At 42.6% G+C, this 13,820-nt stretch overlaps 1 protein-coding gene across 3 annotated transcripts in view; it reads left to right on the forward strand.

Moving 5' to 3' along the window:
- The first annotated feature begins 2,098 nt into the window (after positions 1-2,098).
- Positions 2,099-13,820, forward strand: part of CCKAR (cholecystokinin A receptor) — a 38,323-nt gene continuing 26,601 nt past the window's right edge. The window contains exons 1-2 of one of the 3 annotated variants that reach the window (XM_084856977.1): positions 2,099-2,466; positions 3,916-4,167. In XM_084856977.1, coding sequence (XP_084713103.1) covers positions 2,346-2,466; positions 3,916-4,167 — 373 coding nt within the window. In that variant the 5' untranslated portion in view covers positions 2,099-2,345. Of the gene's footprint in view, positions 2,467-3,393; positions 3,775-3,915; positions 4,168-13,820 lie in introns of those variants that run through there. The other 2 variants (XM_084856976.1, XM_084856978.1) reach the window with 2 other exon arrangements.

Here is a 13,820-nt window from a genome sequence, read left to right on the forward strand (position 1 = left end):
GAGAATGCTCCTTGACATTAAAAAAAATTATTACACATGGTAAATGAGTACATCAGAGAGAAATGTTTATGGCTGCATGTAATTTTATTAACATACAGTTTATCACATACAGCTAACTTTGTACATGTGGAGCTAACATACAGCTAACATACAGTTTATCACATACAGCTAACTTTGTACAGGTGGAGGCATACAAAAATATAATCTGCCCTGAACCCCAAGTTGTTTGAAGTGGCAGAAGAATCCAGAATTGTCTACCACCTCATTCTGTGTGTAGTGTGAAGAACAGTTCTAAGGCTCAAACAAGACATTATTCAGGAACAGCCTCCTGTCATCTTTTTTTTAAGTGAAAAGCAGATGAAAGGGTGGAGGGATACCAGAGGGTGGGACACTGAACCCTGTCCCTGTCCACCCTTTTTCCTCTTAACATCACCCTCCCCAAACTGCTTTTTTACCTGCAGCAGAAACAATACAGGGACACCATATCTTTTCCCCTACAGATGAGGAAGCAGTGTGTAAAAATTACAGGAAGGGAAAGGGTTACATACCCCTTCACCCCCCACCCCCACCCCAATTCTTCCTGATTGCAGCCTTCCTCAGCTGCTTTTCATTTTTTTTAAAAAAAGACAGGAGATGGTTCATGTAACATCTGCTTTGGCCCTAGGTCCAAATTATTTCAGTGGGATTGGGATAAACCCAGTGGTATTAGTGGAGCCAGGACTCACAGGGACACAACACAAGCTCTTTTGATTAGCAGGGACTCTGATGTCATCTGCCACTCCCACCCTCCAGACTTCCCTGTTCCCTCTGAGCTTTGCTGAAGACCTCATATTAGCTGGCGGGGAAGGAATGAATTTTCTCAGAAACAATTATTGTTATGCAAAGTATTTTGGGGTGTCTTGGTCTTGAATGGGCAATTAAGACCCATGAACTTAACAAAAGACCTGTTCCTGGTGGAGATAAAAGTGCTAGAACTGCTTTGTTGGCATGGATCAGCGCTGGATCAGCGCAGCTGCCTGCATTTTAGGACTCTCCACTGGGCCATGGCTATGGGGACTGTCATGATGAGTGCCTGCACTTCAAAATTAACCACTTTAGGATACAAATACTAAAGTATTTAGGATACAAATACTAAAGGATACAAATTTGTATCTTGTATCTTTAGGATACAAATACTAAAGTTAGGGCGCAATCCTATGGGGATAGTTGGCCGCCTCCAAACTTGGAGGCGGCTGACTATCCAATGCAGGGCAGGTGGAGTGGAGAGGGAATTTTCTCCTCTGTGTTCTGGCTGCCCTGCATTTGCAGCTAGATTGCCTGGTTCTACATTGTAATCACCTCCTCATCTGAGTGCCTTGCTTGGCAGAGGTACATTATGTAAGCACCAAGGAGAAGGTTTTTTCTGCAGTGGCACTCTGACTCTGGGGTGCCCACCCCCAAAGAGGTATGACTGGTGCCAACATTATGATCTCTCTAGCAACATGTCAAAACTTTTCTAGTTGTCTGGCATTTTAAAGGATTGTGTTGTCTCAGTCTGCATGTAATTTTATGAACTTTTGCTGCCTTTTTGCCTGAAATTGCTATGAAGGATACTGTTTTATTTTTTTAATTTGATTAAATAATTTTTATATGTATTATACCTGGACCTGGAATCCATTGAATGATGGCCAGTTTAGAAATATTTTAAATAAACAGTTTGTACTGATCTAGTATTATGAGAAACGTAAAAGAAGTGTTATGTATATTTTAAAAGGAACTATACTTGTGAACATCCTATGATATGTTATTGCCTTAGGCTGTCATTTTGTGCACGCTTTGAAGAAAGTCCCACTGTACTAATTGGATTTACTTCTGAGTAAATATGCCTTAGAGCAGGCTGCACAAATCTGATTTGTGGCATCTTGTATTGCAATTGATTTATTGATTCTGGTTTATAAATAACTATACATGGAGAAGTCCTGTGCATATGTGAGCAGCTAAGAACAATTGTGCAAGGGGTTAATTGTGTAATAATTCTCCAGTATGGTTATGATCCCAACACCAGCTTGGTCAATTATAGAAGGGGGAGGATCTAGAAGAGAGGAAACGGAGGGCTTGTGTGCATGCATGCATTTCTCTCTGCAGCATCCAAGCTGTCTCATGTCTTACTAGAAACAACCATTCCCAAGCTTCATAGAATTCTGTGGACTAAACCTTCCTCATGCGGGACTGAAAAAAGACTACCTTGGACAACTGACTCTGTCAAAGCCCCCCAGTGAAGGATTTTTTGCATTCATCATAAGGATGGACAGATAGTCCCCAAACTACGCTTTCTGCCTTAGCAACTAACCTCTGGAGAGTGAAGGATGGATATGTTTAATGACAGCCTAGTTGGCATCGACACCAACATTTCTGCACTCCTGTGTGAACTCAACTTAGAAAATTATAGAATTTTCTGTATGAATCGTTCTCCTCTGCCTTTTAAAGGTAGGTACAATTTAAACAAAAATTTAAACCAACCAGTTTCACCTGCACTGCAGCTAATCTATGGTAAATAATTTAGGAAGGATTTTAGATCAAGCTTGTGAAAACAGACATTTGTTGATAAGTTTTCACGAGAGAGGAAAGCCAAAAATAAATGTTTTAACTTTCTGATTGTAACTATGCCTAGAGAACAATGTACAGGTTGACTAGAAAATGTAACTGTTGCAACACAGGGCAGAAAATGTTTAAAAGAGTAAGTTAAAACACCAATAAATTTCTAACCATTTTTTTTAACACTACAAGTGCCATTACAACTATTATGAACAGTAAGGAATGAACAGGCACAGATTATACCAACCGTGTCAAAACGTGCAGTTCTGTATTAGTTTTCTGCTGTCTAATGGAGTGAGATTCCTAGGTGATCCAAAATGGGGATTTGCAAACTTTATAATGTATAACTACTTGTAATGAGTAGTAATAAAGTATAAGATGCTGAGTGTACCACCCTTTTAAAAGGCATGAGATGTATTTCAGGTAGACTAGTTTCAAGCACAGGATCTGACAGGCATTTCAAATTATACTTGAGAATGCAACGGAAACAACCAGACAAAATATAGACTAGATCTGTGATTTACATTAGCCTAGATACAAGGGCTCATTGTTGCCACTTTTTATAGCATTTGAGATAACACCTAGTTCTCCTTATTTTAAAGGTGGAATTCCCAGTTCCACCTTTGGCGTGCAAACCAGAGGTGTATGTGTGTGTGGGGATATTTGCAGAGAAGTGACAGGCAGGAGAGACAGCTTAACCCTGTCTCTATTTATCACTCTGTGTTTACAACTCCGAGGAGGGAAAACAACTGCCATTTCCCAAGTTGACTGGCAAACGTCTCTCACAACCCCAGCAGAGGGTGCAGCCAAGTGCAGAGCTTGCTGAGGAGACACAGCCATCATGGGATTGGGTTATGCACCTTCTCCCCTGCCTCCAGCCTCTCCCCTGCAAATGCCCCCAAACACATACATACACACACCTACTGTGTATATCAGCAATTAACACAGCATGGGAATCCAATGATTTAGTCATTTAGAAGAGGGCATTTGGGCAAGGGTAGCATGGTGGCACTAGGAAAAAAGGGGGGCAAGAATGTGAAAAGTGCCTTTCTTTCAAGTAACTGTGGGGGCCCAGTAACTGTGGGGGCCCAGCTACTTCTTTGGGTGGGTGCTAGCCCCCTGGCCGTTCAGGAACGCTTTCATGCAAGGGTGAAAAAAGCTGCATCAATTGAAATACCCTCTACAATACAACTACGAGAGGTACAAGATCCCGGTCTTCCTTTGCATGTGGCCACATTAAGCTGTATAGAAAAGAAACATCCACTTAGCATGGCCATATGTGACTCATAATTTCCAGATGTGCTTCTTCCAGTTCTGATTATTTTTCATTTTTGCTTTCAGATTTGGACCAGACAGTTCGGATCCTTCTGTATTCCCTGATCTTTTTGCTCAGTGTCCTGGGAAACACCCTGGTAATCATCGTGCTGATCAGAAACAAGAGGATGAGGACTGTCACCAACATATTCCTGCTGTCTCTGGCCATCAGCGACCTCATGCTTTGCTTCTTCTGCATGCCCTTCACCCTTATTCCTAACCTCCTGAAGGATTTCATTTTCGGCAGCACCTTCTGTAAGATTACCAGCTACTTCATGGGTGAGTGTGTGAATTATATTGTCTCGATATCGGTCATTTTCACATTTCCAGCCTTCTACAATGATTTGTCTGCTGAGGAATCCCTGCGCAATATGCTACGGAACACTTGCATTTTGCAGAGGATTCTGGGCATTTCTTTATTCTATTACATTTATGTCCTGCCTTTCCTCTAAGGAGCTCAAAACAGAGTACCTGGTTCCTTGCCCCCATTTTATTTTCATGACAGCTCTGTGAGGTAGGTCAGGCTGAGAGAGAATGACAAGATTCATGGCTGAGTGTGGATTTGTCAACAAGAACAGGATAGCGCCATAAACAGGAACAAAGGAAAGAGGATTGGAATTATCATCTCTTTATTTATTTAGACCTCAAGTCTTTTTCACTAAAATAGGTGGAACAGTTTTTGCTTTAATACTGTTCAATAAGAGCTTATGTTTTATTTGATTACGTTTCATTTTCAGATTGTTCCATCCTTTGTATAAAGTGCCCCTGGGGAAGGATTTTTCAAAATGCATTGGGTCTACAGATAATCCCTTTTTCAGCATCTGGAGTTTCCTCCTTCCTTATTCCCCAAGTGCGGATTAGAATCGAGGCCTCCCCAATCCTGGTCCAACATTCTAACCACTACACCAGCCCTCCCCAACCAGGTGTCTTCCAGGTGTTTTGGACCTTAACTCCCATCAGCCCCTGCCAGCATGGCCAATGGTCAGGAATACTGGGAGCTGTATTCCAAAACATCTGGAGGACACCAGTTTGGAGAAGGCTGCACTACACCTTACTGGCATCTCCTAGCATGCATGCCCAGTTGAGATGGGGTGCTGCTGGCCAGGGCTGTGTTGGGCATCGCTCTCTCCCTGTGTGAGCCAATGGCACCCTAAAGCACACCCCAAACTCTCTAGTTTGGTCTTCCCAGGTGTGGATTTCTTCCTTCCAACTCCTGTGATGTAGCTCTATTTTTTTAAAGACAAAGTCCACCTGTATCATATTCAGACAACTGGATAAGCTGTTCAAGGGCATCCAGGCTACAGCCTGTTTGCCCTTGAACAGCTTGTCCAGTTCTCTAACTAGGATACAGGTGGATTTTGCCTTAAAAGGGGGGGGTACATCACAGGAGGTGGAAAGAAGTACTCCATGTCTCAGAGGATGAAGGCTTTCATTTACCCACTTACCTGGGATTAAGACCCATTAAATTCAATGGGCCTTACTTCTGGGTAAACATTCACAGGATTGCACTGCCAGTCACCTCAGCAGACATGCACAAGATCGCATCAGCCCATATTGTGCTCCTTTTCATGTCTCGTGTGGAGGGTTGCCAGTTGGCCAGATGTTTGCTTTTTGGACTGATTGCCAGAATTAGAAGGTGGAAAGCCATCAACATTTCCAACCAAGGTTTTTACAGGGCATTTGTATGCTGTCATAGCAAATACAGGAACAGTAAGGCATCAGTTTGCAGGAGGAGTTGCTGCTGAATTGTTGTTATTGTAGTATGTATTCTAGTGTCTATTTTTCCACTGCATCTTTTCAGAGAGGAAAGGAATTCTGTGCATTCTGAGAGGCACTTTACCACTAAGTCCATCTCAAAAATGAGTTTCTGGGGAAGTCAGTAAAAGGGCAGTCAGCCTGAGGTGACAGAATTTTTGACCACAAAAGAAGCTGGCAGCCCCAGTGCTCAGGGATCATTAACAGGGCCACCATAACTCTTCAGGTTTGTACAGCTGGCATCCTGCTTTCAGCACTAGGGTGTCTGGAAAGGGAAGAGAAGGTTCAAGAAAAATTATTGCAATGCATGGGATGTGAAAGAGAAATGTATTGTTTAACAACTTCAGTTTATCCTCAGCACATTGTATTTGGGGCTATGCAGGAGTTTTTTGGAGAGAGGGAATACTTAATATCAATTGTAATATCTACATATACTGACAGGGTCAGTGTGAACCTTCAAAACTTAAGGCCGACATGACCATCGAGTGTTTTCCCTCCACGAGTAACTACAACTAGTATTAAAATGTTCTCCTGAAGGGGATTGAGTCAAACTGCTGCAGGTTATTTTATCATATTGTAGAGGAATGGTTTAAGGCAAACATTTACAAAGAGAATAGTCATTGTGAATAGACATGAGTATTTAAGTATTCTAGTCATTAAGAGAGCAATCCTATGCAGATTGACGGTCACCTCCAAACTTGGGGGCGCCCACCTATCCGGTGCAGGGAGGGAGGAGAGGTGAGGAGCGGATCTCCTCTGCACTCCCGCCACTGTGCTTTCATGGCTAGACAGCCAATTTTGGCTGTCTAGCCGCAGGACGTCGGAGCACGGGGTGGGGAGGCCAGATGACACATAGGAAGTGTTGTACCAGCACTTCCTACCTCCCCGCCCTGGCCCACCCCCAGGAATGCCCTGTTTCCCCCGCTCCACGCTGTTCTTCCAAGTGCAGAGCACAGGGCCGATCCGTGCTGCCTAGGAGGCAGCGTGGGAGGGGGTGCAGGTTGGTTCTCTGGGAACCAACCAATCCTATGGCCATCTAAGCCTCTGACTAGCGACCATAGGATTGTGCCCTAAGAAATGAAGTCCATTTTTTCCATATGCTGATACATTCCACACCTGAAACTGAACCCTGTTAACTGCCCAGCCTGGCTGGCTCTTCATCACCTATTTAACAAAGAAGCATTTCACCAATAGCTGCCTGCAAAGACCACTGTCCTTCCTACGGGTTTTTGGACTGGTTGGTTATAGTGTGGTGTGGGTATTACATTTTTTTTATTTTGTTCTCCAATAAATATTACATTCACAATGTCATTTTTATTTCATTTGGCCTCTTTTATCCCCTAAACCATTTAATTTCTTTAATGGTGAGCCCCTTGGAGACAGAATTATTAAGACTTAGAAAAACTGCTAAAAGCCATTCTGAGACCATGGGATAGTTGTTGTTGTTCAGTCGTTCAGTTGTGTCCGACTCTTCGTGACCCCATGGACCATAGCACACCAGGCCTTCCTGTCCTCCATGCTCTCCCGGAGTGTGCTCAAATTCATATTCATTGCATCGGTGATGCTATCTAGCCATCTCATCCCCTGCCATCCCCTTCTCCTTTTGCCTTCAATCTTTCCCAGCATCAGGGTCTTTTCCAGGGAGTTTTCTCTTCGCATTAGGCGGCCAAAATATTTGAGCTTCAGCTTCAGTATCTGTCCTTCCAATGAGTAGTCAGGGCTGATTTCCTTTAGGATTGACTGATTTGACCTCCTTGCAGTTCAGGGGACTCGTAAGAGTCTTCTCCAGCACCACAGTTCGAAAGCATCAATTCTTCGGCGCTCAGCCTTCCTTATAGTCCAGCTCTCACAGCCATACGTTACTGCTGGGAAAACCAGAGCTTTGATTAGACGGACCTTTGTAGGCAAGGTGATTTCTCTGCTTCTTACTATGCTGTCTAGGTTTGCCATAGCTATCCTCCCAAGGAGCAAGCGTCTTTTAATTACATGGCTACAGTCACCGTCTGCGGTGATCTTGGAGCCCAAGAAAATAAAATCTGTCACTGCTTCCATTTCTTCCCCTTCCATATGCCAGGAAGTGATGGGGCCAGATGCCAGGATCTTCGTTTTTTTAATGTTGAGTTTCAAACCAGCTTTTGCACTCTCCTCTTTCACCCTCAACAAGAGGCTGTTTAGATCCTCTTTGCTTTCTGCCATTAGGGTGGTATCATCTGCGTATCTGAGGTTGTTGATAATTCTCTGGGCAATCTTAATTCCGACCTGTGATTCATCCAACCCGGCGTTTCTCATGATGTACTCTGCGTATAAGTTAAATAAGCAGGATGACAATATGCAGCCTTGTCGTACTCCTTTCCCAATTTTGAACCAATTGGTTGTTCCATGTCTGGTTCTTACTGTTGCTTCTTGACCCTCGTACAGGTTTCTCAGGAGACAGGTAAGGTGGTCTGGTACCCCCATCTCTTTCAGAATTTGCCACAGTTTGTTGTGATCCACACAATCAAAGGCTTTAGCATAGTCCATGAAGCAGAAAGACCATGGGATAGAGCAGGAGCTAAATAAAATAAAAAATAAATATGACCACTGACCATTCTTCTCACATACAATGTCTGTCAGTTTGCCTGTTTCTGTCATCTTCAGAATCCTGTTTAACTGTTCAGCCACTGAAGGAGTATTTGCCAACTTAATAAATCAGGCTGGAATCCTAGGCACACTTGCCTAGGCGTAAATTCCATGAAGCATAGAGGGACTTACTTCTGAATAAATATGTGTAGGATTGCACTGTCTGCTACAATGCTATACCCACTTAATTGAGCCAAAGCCCCATTGACCTAAGAGGGGCTTGCTTCTGAGTAAACATGCATTGGATGTAGCTGTCATCAGTCAATTTAATTTATTGATTTGACCCTAGGTAGTCAAACAAAAATATATAAAGTTTGCAACATAATATTCAGTTGTCCTAAAAATAGTTTACTGACCACTGGCATCTGATTAAAATAGTATTCTTGCTGTCAGATTTTTTTAGGCATGATTTTCCCAGGCATTTTATCATGTTAGCTTTCTAGTCTTTTAGCTTTGCTGTTTTAAATCTGTATTTTAAATATTTGCATTGCTGCTAGGTTGTATGCTGGTTTTATTCTGGTTGTATTGTTATATTGTTATATTGTGGTTTTAATGTTTTTATATTTTATATTGTTTTACTGTGTGCTTGTTGGTTTTAATTTTTGTGAACCGCCCAGAGAGCTTCGGCTATTGGGCAGTATAGAAATAAATAAATAAATAAATAAATCCCATCAGAGTAATTTAGGCTGCAGTCCTATACACACTTACCTGGGAGCTTGATAGGACTTCTGAATAAACGTGCATACGATTGCAATGTCTGTCATAATATTGAAGATAAATCTATGTCCTGCTATCTATGTCCCCAGTCACCTGGCTGTATCCAATAATCCTGCATTATATTGACACTTCTACCACCAGAAATGATACAAATTTTGATAAATGTGTATATTTAGACAACTTAGAGAGGGGCGGGGTGTAGCAGAGGCTTATAATATTATGCATGGTGTAGAGACAGTGGATAGAGAGGGATTTTTTATCCCACGCTTATAATGCTAGAACTTTCGGCTTCCCAGTTAAGTCAGTTGGTGGTAGTAGATTTCAGGACAGACAAAAGGAAGTACTTCTCTACATGATGCATTATTAACTTATGGAAATCATTCCTACTACTGGTAATGATGGCCATAAGCCTAAATGGCGTAAAAGGAGGATTAGAAAAAATTCAGATAGGACGATAGGTCTTTCAGTGGCTATTAGCCATGATAGTTCAGTTGGGTTTCATGTTCAGAGGCAGTTTAGTGCTGAATAAAAGCCATATAAGAGAATAAGAGCAGGAGGTGGGGCTATTGTCTTCATGGTCTCCTTGCAATCTTCCCAGAAGCCACTGTTGGAAACAGAATATTAGATTAGATGGACTGTTGGTCCTATCCAGGAAGGCTCACACAGGTTGGGAATCTGTGGCCCTCCAGATGTTGGACTGCAATACCCATCATCCCTGACCATTAGCCATGCTAATGGTCACAGGCTCCTCACCCCTTGTCAAGGTTCCCTTTATGACCTGGGCCCCCTGAGCAACTCCTTAAGGATGTCTTGCCTCCTGAAGAGTCCTACCTTCCTTCTTTTACCTTCCCCTTTCCAGTAATGTAGGGTTGAGGCTGTAGATGTGAGGTGACTGCCGCTCTAGACACAGGCTTTAACTACAACAGTAATCTACTTAAAACAGTAGATTTAAAGCAAACAAATTACAACTAAAGGTAATTACGCAATAGAGCTGAATGATACAAAAGTCATTAAAAGAAAAGTTGCAAAACATAACTTCCTGTACCGTACCTGTCCTTAGACTTTTCTATGCTGCTGCTTCCTGCTCACTCTCAGCCTCTGCTCTCAGGTCAGGCTCTGGCTCGCTCTTGCTCTGGCTGCAGCCTGGTCTTTCTAACCATTACTGGCTCTCCCCCTCTCTTTATATACCCTCCTCCCTCAAAACCAAAATTACTGCTTCAGACTTGAAGAAATGAAACTTGTGGAGAAATTAAACTACTCCTCTCGGGGTTACCCTCTCCCTACAGAAAACTCCAGGCCTCTAAGCCTGACCCTTTTTCCTTTCGCCTCTGTAGGCCTCAGACCACTCAATTACAAATTTCTGTGCACTCAATTACAAATTTCTTCATTTGCATTTGGTTTGGTGGGGGGCAGGGGGCATCAGTCTCTTTTGTGTTATTGCACTCCTGGGACATCCAGTACAGTGGGAAGCAAGGAGTTGTGGGGCTCAGAGCAAATGACACAAGAAGACTCTTTCCAGCACCAGCATTAAATCCCCACTTGGCTCTGAAGCATGACTTTCATTCCCTCACAGTCTAATCCAGCCTCCCCCAACCAGATGACCTCCAGATCTGGGGATGGTGGGAGTTGTAGTCCAACACATCTGGAGGGGCCCAGGTTGGGGAAGACTGGTTTCGCCTACCTCACAGAGTTTGCAAAGACTGCAGTGGCATTCTGAGCTCCTCAGCAGATAAGCACAATACAAACGTAACAAATAAATACCAGGTGGACATGCCGTTAAATGCTCACAAGAAAATTTAGCTCTGAGGAATAGAAGCAGCATAATTTGCGTGGTCGCTTGCCAACAATAAAGGTTGACTGCAAAGCAAAGTGCCTTTACAGAATGAGAGAGCACTTAGTTAGAAACGGCAACAAACTGTGTTCTGCCCTAGTAAAACTGACAAACTCAAGCTCAGCAGATATTTTGTGAACCCAACAGGTTTGGTGCATTCCACTCTTATGCAATGCAAAGTCAGCCAAATTCTAGATCTGAGTCCCAAGCAGCATAGCACTTCCTCATCAGTAGGAAGTTTTTGAGAGGAGGGCTTTAAAAAGGCTGGTGTCAAGTCACAACATTGCAGGCTTTTAGGAAGGCCTGAAGACCTACTTGTTTACTCTGGCCTTCCCTGAACAATTTTTTACTGGACAGTTCTGCTCTGTAGCTGCAATTATGCTGTACGTTTTTAGTAAAGTTTTATTTCTGGTGTCTGTTGTTTTATTAATGTTTTCTGCCATATTATTGTATATTTTTGCTTCTTTTTTTAATTATATGAATTTTAATGTTGTAAGCCGCCTTGGGAGGACTTCTGTCCTGAAAGGCAGCCTAGAAATCCTTAAAACAAACAAACAAACAAACAAATATTTATTTATTTCAGTTATATCCCACCTTTTTCTCCTTAAGGAACCCAAGGCGGTGTACATAATCCTCCTCCTCTCCGTTTTAGCCTCACAACAACAACCCTGTGGGGTGGGGTGGGGTGATTGTCTGTGACTGTGACAAAGTCACCCACTGAGCTTCCATGGCCAAGTGCGGCCTAGAACCCGGATTCCCCGACTCCCAGTCCAACACTCTAGCCACTACACCACACTGGCTCTCTATCTAATTAGGTAGATAGAGACTTCTAACAGCCTCTTCTTTGTTCTTTGGTAAAAACAACAAAGAATCTTGTAGCACCTTAAAGACAAACAAAATTATTCTGGCATAAACCTTTCTGTTTATTTACAAATGTTCAAGTTGGCCAAGGAGGAGCAGGCAAGCAGGCAAAAAAATGTACTAGTCTTTAAAGCAGAGGAATTCTCCAAGAAAGGAAATAGTTTGGTGTTCCCCACCAACTTCAGTAACTCAGACTTCTGTCTCTTTAATGAACTACATTCCAGCCTTCACATACTGCCCCGCTGAACTAATTCTGTCTGAACCAAAAGTCAGTATAGCCCAAAATTCTGTGTCCAACCGTAGCTAGCCAGGCACAAGACATTTTGCTGTCTGAAGTGAACAAGGTTGTACCTCCCCCAATTCCATGTACAAGAGATGACCAGACTGGTAACTGAATTTTACTTCAGCACTGGTGATGGGGCAGCATTCTCCATTGTACCTGAATGTGGCAGGCTAGCTTAGGGCAAGCAGGACAGAAAGGCACACATACGCCCTCTGCTCCCCGCCTGTCAGCATCTGCCACCTGAGGCAGCCATCTCATTCTGTCCAAGGGTAGGGCCGGCTCTGCCAGCCAGATGCTTCTAGGAAGCTTGTGACCACACACCCACACCTTGTGCATCACCATCCCAATGAAAATGAGACGCACACCCTCCACGTTCCTGTTATTAATAGTTTTTAGAAACAATGCAGTAGCAAGTGATGCATTTAGCTTGCATCTACTTTGTCCCTAATTAATCCAGTGTAAGGCATTAACACTTTACTTACCTCTAAGTAAATATGCTGAGGATTACAGCTGAAGAACTTAGCTCACAGTTATGGTATGCTGAAGTGACTGGGATTTAAAGCAAGTAACCACTACAGTCCTATGCACACTAACTTGGAAGTAAGCTACTGTCAGCTCAGTCGAACTTACTTATGAGTAAACATGGATAGAATTAGACTGCTAGACCAGAAACTGCCATTTTCTGTATTTTTGGAGGCTGTATTATTCTCCAGACAGTAGTCTGTGGGCAGAAGTGCATTTTGCTGCAGAAAGTGATCCCCCTTATTGTGGAGTTAGGCTCCACAATAAAATTGGCCCATCTAGCATTAAAGGTTTTACAGTCATAGAGCTGAGGCATAGCATTTTATATAAATATGTCCATTTAAATGTTGCATATAACGAATAAGAGAGATGTATCATTGGAGTGTGGAATCTCTCTACTTTTTACAACTTTAAAAAAGATTTTTCGCTCAAAACTGTGGGCAATATTTTTTTATAGGAACCCGAAGTCCCATGTAAGATTAACAGACTTTCTGTTAACATACCTGTTAACAGACAGAAAACAGACTTTCAACCTCCTGCTCAAAGGTTATCTTTCAGCTATGTATGCTGCATTTACAGGCTTAGATCCAGCCAATAGACCACCAGTTGGCCACGATTGCCCTAGTCCTCAGAGACATCAAAAAGGGTTAAATCCAATTAATTTCGTTTTTGCCTACTGTGAATTGGACTGTTTGTTCCACTGATACCACTGGGGCTAACTCCCCTCTTCATCCTAAATAGATGTGCTTAGAAGTTATTTTGATTTAAGTGAAAATCAAATTTACTTTGAAGTACACATCCAAGATAATGGAAGTTTTTATGAGGCTTAGCACTGGATTTTTTGTAAATCAACCTAAGCATACATGGAATACCTACATGAATAGAATGTATATTCAGTTTATTTTCTCCACTGTGTTCACACATTGCAAAATAGCACCCTGGGGAGTTAAAAGTGTTTTTTGTATCTTGATGCGAATACAGCCAATGTTTATAGGACTGCAAGATTAATAGACTTAAAGACAAGCTGCCTCAGCTTAATGTGGTTGTGCACAGCATAAAATAAAGATATCATCACTATTGCAAACATGAAAACAGACTTTCAACCTCCTGCTCAAAGGTTATCTTTCGGCTATGTATGCTGCATTTACAGGTGCACACTTTTTACGCAAATGCCTCTATTTGCCTCTATAACTTGCAGGGATGAGCAACTTGGGGCCTTCCAATTGTTTTGGCCTACAACTCTCAACTGCCCTAGCCAGCATAGACAATGGTGAGGGGTGCTGGGAGTTTTAGGCCAAACCACAAGACCACAAGTTGCCCACCCCTCCTCTAAGTTCTAATTCT

This window comes from Heloderma suspectum, chromosome 5, assembly GCF_057233095.1.
Source record: "Heloderma suspectum isolate Gila_16-S chromosome 5, 16-S_ref, whole genome shotgun sequence".
Taxonomy (NCBI): Eukaryota; Metazoa; Chordata; class Lepidosauria; order Squamata; family Helodermatidae; genus Heloderma; species Heloderma suspectum.